Consider the following 22,479-nt stretch of genomic DNA (forward strand, 5'->3'; position numbering starts at 1 on the left):
AAAAAGAATTTCAGACCAACATCCCTGATGAATATGGATTCCAAGATTCTCAACAAGATCTTAGCTAATAGGATCCAACAGTACATTAAAAATATTATCCACCATGACCAGGTGGGACTTATCCCTGGGATGCAAGTGTGGTTCAACATTTGCAAATCAATCAATGTGACAGAACAAATCAATAAGAGAAGAGAAACACATGGTTCTCTGAATTGATACAGAAAAAGCATTTGACAAAATACAGCATCCATTCCTGATTAAAATTAAAACTCTTCAAAGCATAGGGATAAAGGGGACATTCCTCAACTTCATAAAATCTATCTATGAAAAGCCCACAGTGAGTATCATTCTCAATAGGGAAAAACTAACAGCCTTCCCACTGAGATCAGGAATATGATAAGGATGCCCACTCTTGCCACTGTTGTTCAACATCGTACTAGAAGTCCTAACAACAGCAATCAGAAAACAAAAAGAAATAAAAGTTATTCAAATTGGCAAAGAAGTCAAACTCTCTCTCTTCGCAGATGACATGATATTTTATATGGAAAACCCAAAAGACTCCACACCCAAACTCCTAGAACTCATACAGCAATTCAGTAATCTCTCAGGATACAAAACCAAAGCACAGAAATCAGTTGCTTTCTTATACCCTAACAATGAAAATACAGAAGGAAAATTAGAGAATCGATTCCATATACTATGGCACCAAGAACGATAGAGGACCAAAGAGGTAAAGGATCTGTACTCGAGAAACTACAGAACACTTATGAAAGAAATTGAAGAAGACACAAAAAGATGGAAAAGCATTACATGCTCATGGATCGGAAAAATAAACATTATTAAAATGTCTATACTGCCCAGAGCAATGTATACTTTCAATGCCATCCCAATCAAAATTCCACCAGCAGTTTTCAAAGTGCTGGAACAAGCAATCCTAAAATTTGTTTGCAACCAGGAAAGACCCCAAATCGCTAAGGAAATGTTGAAAAAGAAAAACAAAGCTGGGGGCATCACGTTGCCGGACTTCAAGCTTTACTACAAAGCTGTCATCACCAAGATAGCATGGTACTGGCACAAAAACAGACACATAGACCAATGGAACAGAGTAGAGAGTCCAGATATGGACCCTCAACTCTATGTTCAAATAATCTTCGACAAAGCAGGAAAAAATATCCACTGGAAAAAACGACAGCCTCTTCAATAAATGGTGCTGGGAAAATTGGACAGCTATGTATAGAAGAATGAAACTCGACCATTCTCTCACACCACACACAAAGATAAACTCGAAATGGATTAAAGACCACAAGGTGAGGCAGGACTCTATCAAAATCCTAGAGGAGAACATAGGCAGTAACCTCTTTGACATTGGCCACAGCAACTTCTTTTAAGACACACCTCCAAAGGCAAAGGAAACAAAAGCAAAATTAATTTTTGGGCCTTCATCAAGATAAAAGGCTTCTGCACAGCAAAAAAAATAGTCAACAAAATAAAGAGGCAACCCATGGAATGGAAGAAGATATTTGCAAATGACACTAAAGACAAAGGGCTGATATCCAAGATCTATAAAGAACTCCTCAAACTCAACACCGAGACAACAGATAATCACGTCAAAAAATGGGAAGACATGAACCGACACTTCTCCAAAGAAGATATACAAAGGGCTAAGAGACACATGAAAAAATGTTCATCATCATTAGCCATCAGGGAAACGCAAATCAAAACCACATTGAGATACCACCTTATACCAGTTAGAGGGCCAAAATTAACAAGACAGTAAACAAATATTGGAGGGGATGCAGAGAAAGGGGAACTATCCCTATCCCTCTTATACTGTTAGTGGGAATGCAAGTTGGTGAAGCCACTTCGGAAAACAGTGTGGAGATTCCTCAAAAAATAAAAGCAGAGCTACCCTATGACCCTGCAATTGCATTACTGGGTATTTACCCCAAAGATACAGATGTAGTGAAAAGAAGGGTCATATGTACCCCAATGTTCATAGGAGCAATGGCCACAATCGCCAAACTGTGAAAAGAGCCAAGATGCCCTTCAACAGATGAATGGATAAAGAAGATATGGTCCATATATACAATGGAATATGACGCAGCCAACAGAAAGGATGAATACCTGACTTCTTTATCAACATGGACGGGACTGGAGGAGATTATGCTGAGTGAAATAAGTCAAGCAGAGAAAGTCAATTATCATATGGTTTCACTTATTTGTGGAGCATAAGGGAGAACATGGAGGACATTAGAAGAAGGAAAGGAAAAGTGAACCGGAGTAAACTAGAGGGGGAGATGAAGCATGAGAGACTGTGGACTCCAAGAAACAAACTGAGGGTTTTGGATGGGAAGGGGTTGGAGGTTGGGTGAGCCTGGTGGTGGATATTAAGGAAGGCACATATTACATGGAACACAGGGTGTGGTGCATAAACAATGAATCTTGGTACACTGAAAAAATAAATCTTAAAAAAAAAAAAAAAAAAAAGATAACCGGCTATAATGTGGAGAATGTAATGGAGGAGGTCAGAACAGAAAGGAAGTTTAATTATAGGTTTCTGCACATTTTTTACATGGGTTACTTGTGCAAAGTTAGATTTAGAAGAGTGACAAACGAACAAAAGGTGACAATGGAACATTAGACAAAACATGTACAAGCCTTGTCCCACACTACTTAAAGATACTGTCTATCTAAAGTATAAACAGCCAAAGAAAGATCACAAACGTGACTTTGAGGTTCTAATACCGAAAGGGAGGATGAAACTAAAGCATGTAACATTAACTCAGGATTTGAGTGGGAAGTAGTTTGCCACAGATACGTTCTCTTCCTTGAGTTAATGAAAACTCTAAAAAAATGATGGGGGATTATATGTTTATCTATGGTGGCACTGCTTCCTTAAAAAGACTAAAGGATCTCCCAACCTTCCCTAGCTTAAAAACAATGATTGTTTCCATTCCTCTGCTCCCACACCCCCAGAAGACTTCAGTATTCTGAAACTTAGCATGGGCAAGCCCAGTGTGTATCTTGCAAGGAGAGGATGTGTCAGTTATAATTATTGCTGTGTTCCTTTAGTTGAGTCCTTTAAGTTCTTCCTTCATACCAGTAAAAACTATTTTTTTTTTTAAGATTTTATTTATTTATTTCACAGAGAGAGATCACAAGTAGGCAGAGAGGCAGGCAGAGAGAGAGAGAGAGGAGGAAGCAGGTTCTCTGCTGAGCAGAGAGCCCGATGACCGATCTCATTGCTCACAGACTTGGACTAATCCCCCTCACTAGTGACGACATTGTGGACAAGCTGCAGTACTCCAGGGACTGCACGTGTGAGGAGTTCTGCCCCGAGTGCTCAGTGGAGTTCACCCTAGACGTGCGGTGCAATGAAGACCAAACTCGTCACGTCACATCTCGAGACCTCATCTCCAACAGCCTCCGGGTCATTCCAGTGACCTCTCGGAACCGAGATAATGACCCCAATGACTACGTGGAACAGGATGACATCCTCATTGTCAAGCTGAGGAAAGGCCAGGAGCTAAGACTTCGAGCCTATGCCAAAAAGGGCTTTGGCAAGGAGCATGCCAAGTGGAACCCTACTGCAGGGGTGGCTTTTGAATATGATCCTGACAATGCCCTGTGGCACACGGTGTACCCCAAGCCCGAGGAGTGGCCGAAGAGCGAGTACTCCGAGCTGGATGAAGATGAGTCCCAGGCTCCCTATGACCCCAATGGCAAGCCAGAGAGGTTTTACTACAATGTGGAGTCCTGTGGCTCTCTGCGTCCTGAAACCATTGTCCTCTCAGCCCTCTCTGGATTGAAGAAAAAGCTGAGTGACTTACAGACCCAGTTAAGCCACGAGATCCAGAGTGATGTTCTGACCATAAACTAGCAGCAGCTCACCTGTTCCAGCAAGAGGGGTTCTAGACCAGCAGCTGGGTCTCCATTCTCTCCAGAGATACTTGTAGCCTCTGGGGTAGATAGCTGTTGCTCAGGCTACTCAAGCCATCAGTAACCTTAAGAAAGTAGCTGAAAGTGGAGGGGTCCCCTCCCAGCTTTGCTCCGTTGTGGATAGATGGCCCCGGGGTGCCACTGGTATCTGAGTCCAGACAGGTTTTTACTAGACATTAGCATCCTGGCCCTGCCCCCTGATTGCCAGCAGCACCCCAGACCACCCCTTCAGCCAGTTTCCTGACATACCTGGGTAGGGTGAGAACTGCAGGGTAAGACTCACCTCTTCTGGTCATTTCAGGTCTTTAGCCCCTTTCTAAAAGTTCTCACCATTGTACCTTGGGCTTCTGGCGTCAGGACTGAGTGCTGGAGCTATCAGTCCAGCTCCTGGCCCAAGCCAGCCTACAGGCATTTCACTCAAACCCCCGAGTGGCCCAGACTTGAGAACCCTTAGTCAATGGTGTTAAGACTGTGGCTGCCCCCCTCCCCAGATAAACCCTGTATGTCTGCATTCGCTACCAGGGGCCTGATTATTTAAGTTCACAGGCTAGGGAGCAAGGGCCTTAAGGGAGGTCTGGCCTTGACCCCTTAGCCCTAGAGGTAAAATCACCCCCAAAGCAATTAATTAGGCCATCTAGAAGGAGAAGCCAGGAGAAAACCGGAGACCTGCTACAGCAAGGAAGGGATATTTATTAACAGGAGTTGTCTTTTTTAAAAGTTTTTATTTTTGGCAATAAAGAGCACAACATAATCTCAAAAAAAAAAAAAAAAAAAAGATCATGACCTGAGCTGAAGGCAGAGGCTTAACCCACTGAGCCACCCAGGTGCCCCAGTAAAAACTATCTTGTAATTCATTTTGGTTAGATCTTAATAGCATTTTTAGCCTTCATTGCTCTTTCAGAATGGATGTTTATGTGGATTTGTTCCCCTGTTTTCCATAGGCAAAACTTGTAAATAAAAGTAACCTTAAAATTTGGTGGGCAAGGTATAATTATATTTTAACAAACTATGAACTTTTAGTATTAATTTACTGGAATCTCATATCTGCTCACTTTCCCCCTTGAAATAAATACGGTAAAAGAAAAAGACACACTCTGGGAGAGGAAAAAGAAGTAGATAGTGTTGGAGAGGACCTTTTTACTTGTCACAAGGTTAATGCTTTGTTCTTTTTTTTAATGTTTTAATAAGAATATAAAACTGCTAAATAAAACAAAGTTCTTTCAGAACAAAAAAAATTATAGGTTGTTGTAGTACTTAAAGAAATAATAGCCTCTGTAAGGGCAATACTACTTAAGTATGGAGAAAAATATATGAATTTGAGAAAAGTACAATCAGTAGGTCTAGTGACTGGATTTAGGGTATGAGGGAGAAAGAAGGAATAATCCTAGTTATTTTTACTTTTGTGCTTTGACCAGGATATTTATGTCTGAAACTCAAGAGAGATTTTCTGCAGGATGAAGCAAATCTGAGGAAGCTCATCAAATAGATAAATTTATACAGATAATGATTAAAAAAAAAACAATAGATCATAAAATAGAGCTAAAAAAATGTGTCCTTTATTAAGCACATTCAAGAGAGCTAGTAGGCAAAAAATTTGCTTGTAAACATACCAGCAGTCAGCAGGAAAACCTACTTATAACTCACACAGTGACCACAAACTAGAACAAATCACACAAGAAGTATTATCCTGTGCACTGTCAAAAAGAAAGGTCCTGCAAAATAAAATGAACTCTGTCCCAATATCTTTTACATTCTTATATTTAACATGATGATGAATTTCATTGGGATTTTTCTTACTTTTACCATATTGCTCAAGATGCTGAGAGTATCACATTTAAGCATAATTCAGTAAAGCAGACTGCTAATATTAAACCATGAGAGAACAACTTCCTCAAGCTGGTCTGGCTTTTAAATTAGGGTTCACCCTGAGGCAAGATAATATATAATGGGGAAAAGATAGTCTTTTCAATAACGATGTTGGGAAAACTGGAACACTTTCTATACCATACACAAACTCAAAATGGATTAAAATTCTAAATGTGAGGCCATAAAACTCCTAAAAAGCAAAAATAAACTATTTTGACTACATTAAAATAAAAGGATTTTGCACAGTGAAGGAAACTATCAACAAAACAAAAAGGCAATCTAATGAATGGGAGAAGATAGCTGCAAATCTTATATCAGATAAGGGGTATCTAAAATATGAAAAAATGTACACTACTCCACAACAAAAAAACCCCACAACTTAAAAATGTGCAAGGGATGTAAATAGACATTTTTTCAAGTAAGATATACAGATGACCAAGAGACACATGAAAGCTGCTCAACATCACTCATCAAGAGGAAAATGCAAATCAAAACCACAATGAGGTATCACCTCATACCTGTCAGAAGGGCTAGAATTAAAAAGAAGTGTTGCTAAGGATATGGAGAAAAGGCAACATTTGTCCACTGTTGTTGGGAATGTAAACTGGTACAACTACTGTGGAAACAGTATAAAGATTCCTCAAAAAATTAAAAACAAACATAAAATGATCCAGTAATTCTACTACTGGGTACTTACCCAATGAAAACAAAAACACTAGTATGAGAAGATACATGCACCCCTAGGTTTATAGCAGCATTATTTACAATAGCTGCTATTACAGCTATTGTACAACTTGGGTTGCACACCTAGTGTACATCTAGTGATATACAGTGTCCATCTAGAGATGAATGGATAAAGATATGGGAATATATACAATGGAATATTACTCTGCCTTAAAAAAGAATGGGATCATGCCATTTACAACAACATGGATGGATAAAAAGAGCTATTATGCTAAGCAAAATAAGTCAGACATTAAGACAAATAACGTGTTTTCACTTACACATGGAATTAAAAAAACAAAAAAATCCAATAGGAATAAAGTTAAATACATTATGGGGCATCCAAATTATATACTATAAAGCTATTAAAAATCTTGTTTTTGTAGGCTAATGTAAAAAATTATAAAATACACATACATACTAAATATATATACATATAAATATGAAAGTTAAATGTCAACATTGAGTGTTTTCCTGGGTCATCAAATTTTTTTTATTTTCATTCGTGTATCTTTCAATATTTATAAAATATTTTCTAACCAAAAAGAGGAAAATAACCCAATAATCTACACGTAGTCTATTAATTAAAAATCAGGGGCGCCTGGGTGGCTCAGAGGGTTAAAGCCTCTGCCTTCGGCTCAGATCATAATCCCAGGGTCCTGGGATCGAGCCCCACATCGGGCTCTCTGCTCAGCAGGGAGCCTGCTTTCTCTCTCTCTCTCTCTGCCTGCCTCTCTGCCTACTTGTGATCTCTGTCAAATAAATAAATAAAATCTTTAAAAAAAAAAATCAATGAATGGCTGTACTTTTTTAAAGATTTTATTTATCTGACAGAGAGAGTGTGTGTGCACACAGCAGATGTAGTGGCAAGCAGAGGGAGAAGCAGGTTTCCCACTGAGTAGGGAGCCCAATGTGGGGCTCAATCCCAGGACCCTGGGATCAGGAGCTGAGCCAAAGGCAGATGCTGAGCCACCCAGGTACCCCGAATGACTGAACTTTTACTACTGCCTTCTGAACTTAATTAATTAACAGACACTCAGAAAACTTTATATCACGGAAAAATTTTTAAATATTACTTGAATAAGAGAAATGCTATATATCTTATTTCTTCTTGACAAAATTATATACAAAGCAAATCAGTTTACATATGCTAGGCTACCACGCCATTTTAAATAATTCCCATGTGAAATTTTCCATTTTAAACATTCACTTTAATATGTGTTTGAACTTGATTCAGGGTGGGATTTATGTATAGAGGAAATGATCAAAAGTTCTCCTCTTTTTTTTTTTTTTTTTTAAGAATCAAAGAAAATCCTGTAACAACTAAACGTAGTTGAGAGTCACTATACTGGTTAAAGCACAGACAGCAGCAGACAGAGGTAATAATATCTACTTCACTGGAGTGAGAAAAGGATTAATGAATTTATATACATAAAATCAGAATAGCATCTAGCAAATGTCATATGGTATTAAATCGACTAACGTGAGATATATTCATTAGAGTAAATTAAATAATTATTACAAGTAAAGTGTCTGGTATTTAAATAAGCATGAAGAAAATGTTAGCTAGTATTAGAAATAGCATCTTATTAATATGAAGATGTTTCAAATTTATCTGAACTTGACTATAAAGTATACTCACCTCATCTACAATAACATGAGACACATTAGTTAGGAGACCATCTTCTTGAAGTTTCCTTAGTAAAACCCCTGTTGTACAATACAGTAACCTTGTAGATTCACTAGCTCGAGATTCCATCCGGATCTGATATCCACACAAAGAATTCTGAAGGGAGAACATAAGGTTGAAATTAGATTCTCATAAGTGATCTGGGAAACAATCACTAAAGTGTAGCAGAGGTGCTGATCCTGCTACTAGATGGAGCAGTTTAAGTAAATCTATTTGGTAAAATTTATAATTAAAATTATTTTCCCATGGTCTTCAATCATCTAAAATGGTAAAATTTGTTTTGCTAATTTTAAATAAGAAAAACTTCTGTTTTCTTGAAAGTATTGACATGGGGTGCCTGGGTGGTTCAGTCAGTTGAGCATCTGCCTTTGACTCAGGTTGTGATCCCAGGGTTCTGGGATTGAGTCCCACATCGGGCTCCCTGCTCAGCGGGGCGTCTGCTTCTCCCTCTCCCTCTCCCTCGCTTGTGTGTGTGCTTTCTCGATGTAAAATAAATAAATAAATAAATCTTTAAAAAGAAAGTGTTGACACAAAAGCTGTTCACTGCTTTGAGTATCATCAATATTATTCTATTCTTTTTTTTGAGGGGGAGGGGCAGAGGGAAAGGGAGAGAGGTAGAGTGCCAAGCAGACTCTGTGCTGAGCACAGAGCTCTAAGTGGGGCTGGATCTCACAACCCTGAGATCATGACCTGAGCTGAAACCAAGAGTTGGACACTTAACCAAGTGAGCCACTCAGGCACCAAGATCAATCTTACTAATTCAATTATCTTAGAACAAAATGCTGAGGTACTCAGCAACAAAAATTTACAGCAGTTCTAAAAATTTCCTATCAAGATTCCATAAAAGCTGCCACCATTAAAAAGCAGCTGGTATTGTACCGGTGGTGCCTGATTGGAATTTTAAGTCCCTTCTATTTCCATCACATTCACTTTTTTCAGTCATTCTTTATTTGCCATGTGTGTACATGTCTGTCATCTTCTTAATGTGAGTTCCTTATAAGACAGAAACTGTCTTTTTTTTCTTACATTCCGTGAGAGAAACCCAGTTTGTTACATGAAACTTCTTTAATAAAAGGGTACATGTCCTTTTTTTTTTTTTTTTTTTACTTATTTATTTGAGAGAGAGAGAGATTGTGTGCACACAAGATTGGGGTGAGGGGCAGAGGGAGAAACAGGCTTTCCGCTGAGCAGGGAGCCCAACACGGAACTTAATGCCAAGATTCCAGGATCGTGACCCAAGCCAAAGGCAGATGCTCAACTTACTGAGCCACCCAGGTGCCTATGGGGTACGTATCTTAAAGACAGAGGCAAAAGTGTTAAGTACCATCTCCAGAAAGAACAATGTAAAGTATAATTGAGTTATTTGACTTGGAATTCATCATATTTGGTTCTAAGTAATTTTATATTTTCTGTATCTGCAGTCATTCTAGCTAAGGTGTGGCCAGGTTTGGGTTTGCTTGCAGGGCAGAATGCATGACAAGGGATATTTTAGAATTTTTTCCATTTTTTAAAAATAAAGGACTTGAGAACAGTCTAGCTTTTTCTTCTATATTGTTTTTTCTTCTGCTTATTAAAAGAATTAATGAAAACAATTCAGGAATACATTCCATAGAGAAGATATGCAGGAACTTGAGAATTATGATATTACAGTCAAATCTGTATTTGTCTATATTCTTTGTTCTCTTAGTATGTAACATATTTGAATATTCAATTATTAAAATGAATATATTTTTTTCCTTGATATGAGAATTTTAATGACTGGATTACTAACAACCTTTTCAGATGAAGGAGAGTGGCACAATATGAAACCTATCAAAGAAAACATGAAAAGGCTTGAGATGTGCTACTGAACAAACAGTAACAGTCAGGATTCACTGAGATGGAGTTGAACAACACCTTACCCTTCCTCCAGGTCCATTTTCACAGCCCAACTCATCACATACTCTTGTGGCTAAACTCACTGCTGAGATTCTTCGGGGCTGAGTGCAGACAATGTTACACTTACTCCTTCCCCACTCATTTAGAAGCAAATCTTCCAAGAGAAAATGTGGTACTTGCGTACTTTTGCCACTCCCTGTTTCACCAGCCACAACCACTACCCGATGCCTTTTAAGAGTTTCCACGATTGAATCCCTATGTTTGAACACAGGTAACTGTTGCCTTTCCTTTAGAAGTCTCTGGTATTTCGGTGTGCTTTGTAACTTTCTAACAGGTTTCTAACAGGTTCCAAATCTTCTGCCTTTTCTGATTCCAAGGACAGTGCAGAAAAATCTTCATCAGAAACTAAATTTTCCCAAGATTCCTCAGGATCTTCAGAGTTTCTCTCTTATTTTCAGAATGCTGTTGCTGCTGTTGCTGCTGCTGTTTTAATTTGCTCAGAAGTTTGGCAATAAACAGATCGCGGGGTTTATTGGTTTCCATTTTATTTAATTCTTCCTTTTTCTTTTCTGCATCACTCCACTCCAGCCAAACGTCTCGGTAAGTGGGAGGAAGTAACTGATGCACTGACTATAAATGAAAAAAAACAAAAAACCCACCAAAAAACAAAACGAACAAACAAAAACCAACAGTGTTATTTTCACTAACTACTGGATACTAAAATTCAATAGGCTAGAATTTAGGATAGCTACTTTCCTTTTAAAATATAATTTCTCTCTTAAATTAATAAGTGCCTACTTTAAGAAACACATGCTTATGATGCAAATTTATAAATAGTGTATTACATTCAGGCTTCTAGACTTACTAGCTGTGTGACCTTGGGCAAATAACCTCTCTGTGTCTCAGTTTCTGTATTTGTAAAATGGGACCAATATCTCCTTTACAGACATACTCTGAAGTAAACTTTAAGTTACTACTATATGAAAAGTGCTCACTCCTGGAACATAGGAAACTAGTGAATACATTTATTATTATTTATTCCTGCAGTGGTGCTATGTAAATATGTAGATGATCCATAAAGCATTTCTGAAACAAAGCTCCCTGTGAGATGCTGGTAGTTAAATTAAGATTATAGGTCAAAGTATTTAAAATTTAACTACAGTGCAGGGGCACCTGGGTGACTCAGCCGGTTAAGCATCTGCCTTTGGCTCAGGTTGTGATCCCAGGGTCCTGAGACTGAGCCCCACATCAGGCTTCCTGCTCAACTTTATCAATTAAGCTTAGCTTATGATACCTTTTTTGCAAAATAAGGGAAATACAGGCATTAAGAACTTTTACTGCCAGAAACTGGAAAAGAACTATTGTTTGGAGTTCCATGTCATCAGGGTCTATAATTTCAAGTGGTTCTAATTTTCCATGAAGAAAAATACACATATTTAAATACAAATGTTGACAATCCAACCATCCAAGAAAAAAAGAGAGCTTCCTACAGTAGTACTATACTCTTTCCTTAACCTGAAAGCTTATAACCTAAAACTGAAAACTGAATCAAGGTCTATAACTTTCCAAAGCTGAGAGAATATAAGAATAAAGAGAGGTATTATAACACTTAAACATTAAACTGTTTAAAAATTCTCCTTACTTCAACCAACCTCATACAACTATTTTTAATCTGTAAAAAAGCATAGCCTGAAAAACTGACAGAGCCTCTGGTCTAAGGACAGAGCTAGATTTAGGGGCTTGAGGAAGTCAAAATTATAAATAAGCAGAAATGAGGATTAATCTGAAGAAGCAGTAAGTAAAACTGGCACCAAAGGCCATAATTAAATATGACATTCCATATACCCATACAGTTTTATGCTGCCTATGTATGGTCCACAAACGACTTTTGAAACAGCTCAGTCTAAAAAAGTCTCACCTGCCCTTTCACTAAACGGTAAAGAGCTAGAGTTGCTCCCAGGTGCTGAGCTTGCATGCCATCTTCTGTTAAGATTGTAGGGCACACTACCAGTACATCGTCTTCAGACTTGATTACCCTTACCCTACAAGGAAGCCAAAGAATTTTTAAGATAAAATTAATGAAGTCAAGTGAGTCAAAATTCCATTAATCCCAAACCTAAGTTTACATTAATTATTTAAATTAAATATTTCCATGGAAGACACTGTACCTAGATTATAACTGATCAGCATTATCAGAGTTGTGGAATGAGAGGGCTTCCTAAATGTCTACTTAACATATAAGAAACAAAGAGATTTTTCATCTTAGATTTTCCTAAAAGTTCATTCAATTAACCAGAAAAACATACCTACATTTCCAGTATCTACCTACTGGAACTTTTTCAAAGGAAGGATTTGGACTCTTAGGAAGATTCTCCTGACCCAATCGATCAGAAATTGTTTGGGAGATTTTCCAGTCCAGCTTCGAGCTGTATAGTCAAAATTTCTTACATCATGAGGTTCCTTCTTTTCTCTAAAATGACAGAGAATTGGTTGCTTAAAAATTGTCATGCAGTAATGTATAATCTCTTTTGAGTCATCAAAGTCCTCTCAATTTTGGGAAGACTTTTAGAAGAGACTAGGTGAAAAATGACAGAGAAAAGCTTGATCTAATCATCTGTTAGATCTCAGAGCAAGTCATCAGTCTCCTTATCTCTATTATTAGAAAGTAGTTTTCTTGCTCTAACAGCATACATCACAATTTTAAATTAAATATTTATGTATATTTAAAGCTTACTTAATCATACCCTGAAGAGGGCAAGGACTAGGTTATTTTGTTAATAAATGTACACATAGCATGTGACATTCTAAACAGAAAGAAAATTCAGTAAATTATATGAAACAACATATAGTTAAAAACTGACAATTTAGTGTAGGATTTGACTATATTACAGATAAGTATTATACAAGCTCTATCAATAATTTACTTTAGCACAAGTACACAATTACACATATATGGTGGGATGGCAAGACTTGCGGCAGGCTTAAAGAGGTGCTGTTTTGAATTGAGCTTTGAGAGGAGGAAAAGGTTGGCCAAGTAGGGGTGAGTAAAATCATGCAGCCATGAAATAATGCGTGGCTATAGTACACAGCTGGGAGAATATGAGTGGAAAGGCAGATTGTGGCAGAATGCAAGGATCTTCAATACCATGATAAAGGGTTTGGACTTACTACTGATTAAGGGTTTTAACAGGGAACTCCCATTTAGATGTGTGTTATGGAAAGATAATTCTGGCGGGAATTTGGAGAATGAACTGAAAGAGACGAGGCTGAAGCAGGATACTTGTAATGATAAAATGCCACAAAATTGTAATTATTATTTTTCAAAGGCAGCATGTGGAAACATAGCTTTACTACCAGCTTATGAAGACTGCTAGAATGCAAAGTAACTTAACTTCTTAATTGTATATTCATTGACATTTTACTACTTACACCTTGAAACACTTTCCCTTCATTTTACCTTTCTCTTCTTCAGTAGCAGCTATGGATTTTTCAAATAGGTTAAAGTTCAAAGGCTTTTCCTCTTCTGTGGCTACAGGAGGCTTTTTTCTTTCATTCTGTTGATGAGAAATCTTTATGGCTGGATTGAATACTGGATGGTCTTCTAAAGTTTCCATTTCTACCAAGAAAAAAAATCATGCCTTGTTGTATCTGTTTTTTATGCCTTTTTATGTTGCAAAGATAGTTTTACTTATTTTGAAAGATTTTATTATTTGAGAGACAGTGAGAGAGGGAATACAAGCAGGGGGAGTAGAAGAGGGAGAAGCAGACACCCCCTGAGCAGGAAGCCCAATGCGGGACTCAATCCCAGGACCCTGGGATAATGACCCGAGCCAAAGGCAGACACTTAACAACTGAGCCACCCAGGTGCTCGAAAAGTTGGTTTAAAAAAAAACAGCATTCCACCTTTTTCCTTGTAGCCAAGTATTCAACACTTCCTATTGCAATTTGTGCTAGAAGTCAGAGACAATTTATTTTCATATCATATATTAAAATGTTTTTAAAAAATTATTTAACAGATGTAGAAGGTCCGAAGAACATCCTCACCAGAAATGAATACTCACGGAATACTATTGCCTCTCCTTCTTGAATGAGGATGGTATTTTAAGGTATATGTCAGAGGCTGACAAACTATGGCCTGCTGGTCAAATCTAGCCTGCTGCCTATTTCTGTACATCCTACAAGCTAAGAATGATTTTTATATTTTTAACTGGTTGAAGAAAAAAAGAAATATTTGATGACATGTAAAAATTACATAAAATTCCCATTTTGGGATCTGTAAAGTTTTATGAGACCATAGCCATTCACTGACATATTATCTATAGCTGCTTCTATGCTGTGACAGCAGAGTTCAGTAGTTATGAAAGAGTCTTTATGGCCCACACAACCTACTGTATTTATTATTTGGCTTGTTACAGAAAGTCTGTCAAGCCCTCATATAAACTGGAGTTTTGTAAACAAATTAAAAAGAGGCAGTCTCCATGCAGGGAAAGCGCCCCCCCCCGCCCCCACCAAAAGACATTTATACATCTAAGAATTTGGAAGTGTTTACCTCTCTGAAATTTCCTTATTTTTTCTTGAGCCTCTTTTTGGCCTTGCTTGTTTTTTTCTAGTTTAAAGGTAGCTGCTTGCTCCTTTGCATCCAGAAGTTTTGCTGTAAGGTGCAAGTATCTTTCATTCTGTTCCAAATAAGATAATGATACAGAAATTAAAAAAAGAACAAAATGAGTTAATCTATTGTCAATGTATTATATCAAAACCTATGATCTTTTGATCTTATTCTTTGATCCAGCAAATCTACTTTTAGGAATATTTCACAGAGAAATAATACAAAGATGCAGATTTGCAAGTATACATACATAATACTGCAGTACTGAACGAAGAGGAAAAACTGCAAATCAGATTTTTCTACGGAAGAAAACCTGTCAGCCATTAGAAAAAGAAAATGAGATAGCAAAAGAATGAGGGCGATCCACATGGAAAACTTCCTTGACATGTTAAATAAAATTTAAAAGCTACAGAAGAAAAGTAAATGCAAGTTCATTTCTATAATAAGAAAATGTCTTATTTTTATACATTTTATAAACACCTGTTTTTAAAGAATTGTATAGGTAATAATATAATAATACTCATCTGAAAGTCATCTTCCCATCATCTCTTGTAGAAGATAGTAAGGGACATTAAAAAAAAAAAAAGGCCTCAGGGGAAAAGGAGTGTAATAAAACTTCAGGACTTAGCTCTGCTGAGCAACCATCAGATACAGTTTAAAGTTGAACTGAAATTTCTGTTTTTTACCTTAGGTTAATAAGTGACAGGTGAAACACATCAATGTACAGGGCACACAGAATGCTGCTATGAAACGCAACCGTTAAGATGAACAGAAAAGAGAGAAACTAAGGCAGCAGTCAGAGCTGAATTCGGGGACCATTCTGTGTAGAACACACATGATACACTGTTAACAAGTACAAGGATTAGCTATCTTCTCCTGTTCACCCCATCACACTCACTCTTTCATCACGTCTATCTTTGCTGCTGCTACTATCCCTCCACCTACAAATCTCTGGCTGTCTTTGGCTCATTAACATTTATATTTAGTAAATCAACACTTTCTCTGGATTCTTGCTTTAAATGTTTCTGTTCCTTTCCAATTCCAATTTGAAGCCTTATTAATCACACCCGAGGAAGTGCAATAGCTACCCAAATGGCTTCCCTATCCTTTACCAAATCACCTGGAATGTCACCTAAATGTTCCAAACCACCTTTACTAAACACTACTAAATCTGACCTAAAATAGCAAATTCTTCCTGTAATTTACCTGCCCCCATCCTTCTAGTGGCTCTTCACAAGAGGAAAATCAAATTCATTTTCTAGGCATCAAAATCTTCTGATGTCAGCTAAACTCACCTGTTTACTCCTGCCTGCCAGTACTCATCTACATTTTATGCTCTGTAAACTCATTTATTGTCTAATATCCAAAGGCCCTTTGCACAATTCCACCTCCATACCTGTTCACACTGTTTCACCCCTCTGGACCATCTTCCTTTCCTGCCCATGTGTACTCTATGCACCCCAAGTTCCACCCCTCTTCTTTGCAGGCATAACCAAATGCTCCAGTCAGAAGACACCTCTTCTTTGATCTCAACGTAGACTTGTACTGTCCCAAATTCTTTGTTTTTATTAGTTTAATACAGGCACATAGTTAAAAACAAACAAAACCCTTACAGGATATAGAAGAGTCTAAAAAAAAAAAAGTCTTCCTCCCATTCTAGCATCCCAGTCCTAATCACTCATAATAGCTTCTTGTGAATCTTTCCAGATCATTTCTATGCATACATAAGAATGCAAATATATATTTTTCTCTTTTACACAAACAGGTTCATCATACTACATGTTACTCTGCAACTTTCCTTTTTTCTTTCTAAACCAATCTATTAAGGTATGAGTTACATAGAGTAAAATGCACCCATTTAGGTGTACAGGTGAATTGAGCTTGATAAATGTATACATCCATGTAATCACTCTCATAATGAAGATATAAAATATTCCCATCATCTCCAGAAGTTTCCTCATGCTGCCTTACCATCAATCTCCTCCCTCTGCCCTTGGCCTCAAGCAACCACTGATCTGCCTTTTGTCTCTACAGACTGATTTTGCACAGATGATTCTTCTAGATTTTAATATAGTAATTACACATATAATCATTTGTGTCTGGCTTCTTTCATACAAGTATGTCTTGGAGAGTTGCTTGCAGTGTTGGGGTATTATGAATATAAAGCTGCTATGAACATTTGCATACAGGTCTTTTTTGTGGGCATGTTTTCTTTTTTCTTGAATAAATACCTAGGAACGAAACTGTTAGGTCATTTGGTTAAGCGTATGTTTAACTTCCTAAGAAAGTGCCAGTTTTCCAAAGTGAATGTACCATTTTACACTCCCACAATTAATGACTGAGTGTGCCCAATCCTCCATGCCTCCCAACACTTGGTATTACTCATCTCTTTAATTGTAGCCATTGTGATGAATATAAAATAGTTATTCATTGCAGTTTCTTTTCATTTTTCTAATCACTAGTGATCCTGAAATTATTTTTACATGTTTATTGACCATCAATGTATCTATTTTTGAAAAGTGTGTTTCCTTTTAAAACTTCTTTATCAATTCTAGTTAGAAGTACTGTCAGACATGTGTATTGTAATATTTTCTTCTTACAACTTGTTTTCCTTTAACCTTACATTTTTAGTTTATCTTATATCTAGGTTTTCTCTAACCACACTATAGACTGCCTCTGTAAAGAAATGTGCCTTTCTTTTATTATCCAAGGAATTTAGCATACTCCCTACAAATGATAATCATTTAAAATATCTGATGATTAGCTCTTTAAACATGGAGGAATATAACTAATAGCTACTGAGCAGTTATTTTGTGCCATTTCTATTTTGTTACTTAAGTCTTGTTTAATCTCTATATCAACTACTAGAGGTAGGTATTTCTTTAATTTACAAGGTGAAAACTAAGTCACAGAGAAGTTAAATTATGTTGCCCTCTGAATGGCCAGGTAGAAGCCTAATACACATTTCTAACTCACAGGGTCAAATTTTTCCTCCTCTTTTAAACTTTTAGACTTCTCACTCTTTTCTTCTTCATCTTCCTGTTCAGCATACCGCAAGATCCATTCTTTCATATTTACTTCCAAATTTTTTTCTTCCTTTTTTGGCTAGAAAAGAAAAACAAATATCTGAAAAACCAAAGTTAGAAAAAGGTGTCAAACGATCATCACGTGTCCTCGTTTTTACTATTTTCTTTACACTCAGAAACACAGACATATAAGCCCCCAAAATCATATTATATACTGTTCTGTGAAGGACAAATGAATTCAACATTACTTTAAGAAGTTCAAACTTGCAGAATCAAAAAAAATATGTTTTTATAAAGAGGCAAAAAAATAAAAGGAGAACTGTTAAAAACTAGTGTTTTTCCTTAAAAACAGTGGTTTTCTGGGGATAATGCTTCCAGATTTTTGTTTCTGTTTTGTTTTTAGGCTTTACTGAGATATAGCCGATATATTTAAAAATTGCACAAATTTAATGTGCATATTAATATATCAGTATTAATGTAATGTAAATTCAATATTTTGATGAGTTTGCATATATGCATACACTCATGATCACTACATCAATGTACTAAACTATCCATCATCTCTAAAAACTTGCTTGTGTTCTTTTGTTCATGTGTGTTGGTGGGAATGGAGAGTGGTAGCTGCAGTAAGAACACTTAACATGCCACCTATGCTCTGAATATATTTTATTTATTTTTTTTTAAATATTTTATTTATTTATTTGACAGAGATCACAAGTAGGCAGAGAGGCAGGCAGAGAGAGAGAGGAGGAAGCAGGCTCCCCACTAAGCAGAGAGCCTGATGCAGGGCTCGATCCCAGGACCCTGGGATCATGACTCGAGCCGAAGGCAGAGGCCTTAACCCACTGAGCCACCCAGGCGCCCCTCTGAACATATTTTAAAGTGCACAGTACTGCATTAACTATAGGCACTATGTTACAAAGATCTCTAATATATTCATCTTGTGTAACTGAAACCTTTAACAAGCAACATTTTCCCACATTCCCCTCTCCTCCCTTCAGCCTCTGGTAAGCACCATTCTATTCTCTTCTATGAGTTTGATTATTTGGGATACCTCACATAAGTGAAATCATGCAATCTTTATCTTTCTGTGCCTGGCTTATTTCACTTGGCATAATGTTCTCCAGTTTCATCCACCTTTATAGAGGTTTTGCAATATGCAAGGTTTTTGTTTTTGTTTTTGTTTTTAAGATTTTACTTATTTGAGAGAGAGAGTGCACAAGCAGGAAGAGGGACACAGGGAGAAACAGCCTCCCCGCTGAGCAGGGAGCCTGACACAGGGTTGAGCCTAGGCCCCTGGGATCATGACCTGAGTCAAAGGCAGATGCTTAAGTGACTGAGCCACCCAGGTGCCCCATGATATGTTGGGTATTTAAGTGTAATGCCCTAATGAAGTACCTTCTAGTATTCATTCATTACTTTCTGTGATCCCCTTCCACATGTATTTTGTAAAGGCCACATGACTTCTTTCAACCAAGGAAACATTAGCAGCAGTGATACAAGCTGGGGTTTATCACCTTGAAATACTTGCTCTTGGAAGCCAGATGCCATGCAGATCAAACCACTCTGCAACCACACATAAGGAAACCCAAGCTAGCCGCATGGGAAGAGGAATGCCTGGCTAGCCCCCAAGAAACCATTTTGAATATTCAAGCCTAAAGAGATTCCTTGTGGAACAGAAGGACTAACCAGCTGAGCCCAGTACGGACTCTAGAATCTAAAGAAATTAATTGTTCTCTTAAGCCACTACTTTTTTGGGTGGTTTGTTATGCAGCAACATATTACTGAAACAGTGATAGAAAAGTCTGGCAAAGCAATTAGTTATTTTTGAGAAGCAAAAATGTTATTGTAACCAGTATTTCTACTGGTGAACTGTTACATGTGTTTCATTCTGATTTTATACAACTTTAAATGTTTAATTTCTTAAATTACCTTAATCTTATTATCTTCTGGTTTTTTGGTTTTAGGCTGCAGTGGAGGTGAAACAGAGCCTGGTATTTGAGGAGACTGGAATTTTGGCCTACTTTTAGGTTGCTGTTCTTCAAATTCTTGACTGAATCCTTCAGGAAGTGCTTCTTAAAAATGGGAATTAAAAAACCATTCATATGATACATAAACCCTTGCATATCATACATAAAACATAGACATACACATTCATTAAACATAAACTCTGCCTCGACAAAGAGCACCTAATTTTCTTCCACCCCTCATCTAGATTCTAAGACTAAAAATCCTATGATGAATCTGGCTTTATTCTCAAAGTAGGAGTGGAAACACTAATGAGGTAGCTAGCCCACCTCTATTTGGCAATTTATTTTGCCCTCAATGTGTTAAACTTCTAAATTTTCAAAAAAAGATCTGAACCCTTCCCAATTCCTTGGCTGCCTGTCACAGTATAAAGCAAGATCCTTAGTCATACAAGCAATCTGCACTCTAGGTTCTTGCAAAGATTACAAACTTAACCTTCTGGTTAAACAAATTTATCTAAAGTCAGATGGCCCAAATTTCTGAACCAAAACCAGGAAACACAGTCTGATAGGTTACAGGCAGGCAAACTTTGAGAATTTGTTGTATTAAGTGCATTGTAAAATGACTATTGACAACTAAAAGTAATGCACAAAATTTCTTCTGGCATGGACTACAATCTTTGAAAATATACTGTAAAGAGCGAAGAAGAGTAAAGAACATTTGCAAAATAAGTAATTAGAAGAGAGAAAAAAATTCAGAGATTGATACAAATGTCACAATTGCCAAAACAATTTCAAAAGGGTTTTAGAAACTTAAAGAATTTTATGACAATACTACTTACCATCTGAAAGATTTAAACAGAGCCAATCCAAGGCAGAATGGAGATCACCTCCCTGTAAAAGTGTGTTAGTCATGGCATCTTCAATGTCCTTAGTCTTAAATGAAAATGCCTGTAAAGCCATGTATAAATCCTATGAAAGGGAAATGAAGAAAGGCATTATAATTTATCTCCTTTTATTAGAAATTTTATTCTTCTACTCATTTTAAACCAGAAACTGATACAAATTTTAATTTCAAAAATATCTTTTTTTCCCCCTTCTACTTAGGAAAGTTAAATATGTTCACCAAATTGAAAATTGAAAACTATGGGTAAATTTAAAAAGGAACTGAAGACACTGCTCATATTCTCGCTATTCAAAGATACTGTTTGCAATGTAGTATGTTTCCTTCCAGTCATTTTTCTATGATTTTGTTAAAATAAAATTCACTTAATGTAACATAAGCATCTTCCCAAGTTATTAGAAACTCTTCATCACTTTTAATAGTTACATAATATACCATTGGGAAGACATATCATAATCTAATTACACAGTTTCCTACTGGGGACCACTTAGGATGTTTTCTTTTTCTTATTATAAGTAGTGCTTCAATGAACACATTCATACATAAAGTAAAGCTACCTAAGGTACTTTCTAAAGCATGATCTTTACAGCTGGGCAGAACTGGGTTCCAATCCAGACTCAGCTTACTCTGCTAATTACCAACAACCTCCAGCTATAGCATCTGTGATCTTTCCAAGCCCTAATTTCTTTATTTGAAGAATGAGGCAAAGTACCTTCTGGTATTACATCAGAGAGAAAGAAGCAAAGTGCCCACTACAGAGTCTAATATAATCTGGGGAATGTAATTTAGTTTTCACACCACCATTTAATGTGTGCTCTTGTATCTGGCCCAATTCCTTACCTATCCTTGCTGATGGAAATGAAATCTCAATGGAAGATGAAGAGGTCATTTTATCTTAACCATCTCACATGTGGACCGGTCTTAAAATGCTCCATTAAAAATAAGGAACTTAAAAACAGTTTGTAAAATACCTGTAATTTTTTGGCAGTAAGTCTTCCAGAAATCACTCCCTTGTCATTATTTTGTTTTTTATGTTCATTTATCACTCCAATAATTCGTTGCTCTAGTTTGTGATTAATTACCACCTGTTGAAGCCAAAAAGGTCACATCAATTAGAATCTAAATTATTAAATACTATTTAATAATTAGAAAAAAACACACTGTTCTATATCCTTGCCAACTTATCCAAGAATTTCAGTGAAAATCAGATAAAACAATTACTGTATTTTAGACTACCATTCATTGGACCACTTCTGTACTATATATTTAAGGAAAAATGTGACAGGGGTGTCCAGGTGGCTCAGTTGGTTAAGTGTCATGGAGTTAAGCATCAGCTCAGGTCAAGATCCCAGGCTTCTGGGATCAAGCCCTGTTAGGGTTCCTGCTCAGCAGGGAGCGTGATTCCCCCTCTCCCCCGTGCCCCGCTATCTCTCTCTTTTTCTTCTTTTTCAAGATAAATAAAATCAAGATAAATAAAATCTTGAAAAAGAAGAAAAAGAAAAAATGTGACATGGGAAAAGCAACGTGTGGCAAGAAAAAATCCTTTTAAAAACCCTCTTGAACCTGCATGTCTCAAGACATTGTCCTTGGATTGCTATTGTAAAGACTCCTAAACTTGATCCTAAACAAGCTGAATCAGAATCCTTGAAGATGGAGCCCAGAAATCTGCTTAAGGTAAGCCACCCCAAGCATACCGCTTGAAAGAATGGATGCTACACTAAAAAGACCTATAAGGTAAAAGTGAAATCTATATTAATAGTAATAATTAGGCTATGCAAATTCTTTTGGCTTCCAGAGTTTGATTCCTGATTTTCTGTTCCATATGTTCTTTCCATATTTTAGACCTAAGAATACATAAACATCTACCTACAAAGATACCA

The 22,479-nt window shown here is 37.0% G+C and overlaps 2 protein-coding genes across 2 annotated transcripts in view; one reads left to right on the top strand and one right to left on the bottom strand.

The window, feature by feature from the left end:
* DHX29 (DExH-box helicase 29) overlaps positions 1-22,479 on the bottom strand; it is a 53,920-nt gene that overhangs the window by 21,373 nt on the left and 10,068 nt on the right. Inside the window, 13 exon segments of the mRNA XM_047729481.1 lie at positions 8,171-8,314; positions 10,120-10,427; positions 10,430-10,540; positions 10,543-10,726; positions 12,015-12,138; positions 12,403-12,469; positions 12,472-12,566; positions 13,538-13,712; positions 14,646-14,772; positions 17,679-17,807; positions 19,661-19,803; positions 20,538-20,667; positions 21,571-21,684. Coding sequence (XP_047585437.1) covers positions 8,171-8,314; positions 10,120-10,427; positions 10,430-10,540; positions 10,543-10,726; positions 12,015-12,138; positions 12,403-12,469; positions 12,472-12,566; positions 13,538-13,712; positions 14,646-14,772; positions 17,679-17,807; positions 19,661-19,803; positions 20,538-20,667; positions 21,571-21,684 — 1,851 coding nt within the window.
* LOC125100177 (DNA-directed RNA polymerase II subunit RPB3-like) lies at positions 3,230-4,690 on the top strand. Its single transcript, XM_047730139.1, has one exon. The coding sequence runs from the start codon at positions 3,230-3,232 to the stop codon at positions 3,878-3,880; it is 651 nt and encodes a 216-aa protein (XP_047586095.1). The 3' UTR covers positions 3,881-4,690.

The sequence above is a fragment of the Lutra lutra genome, chromosome 5 (genome assembly GCF_902655055.1).
Source record: "Lutra lutra chromosome 5, mLutLut1.2, whole genome shotgun sequence".
Classification (NCBI taxonomy): domain Eukaryota; kingdom Metazoa; phylum Chordata; class Mammalia; order Carnivora; family Mustelidae; genus Lutra; species Lutra lutra.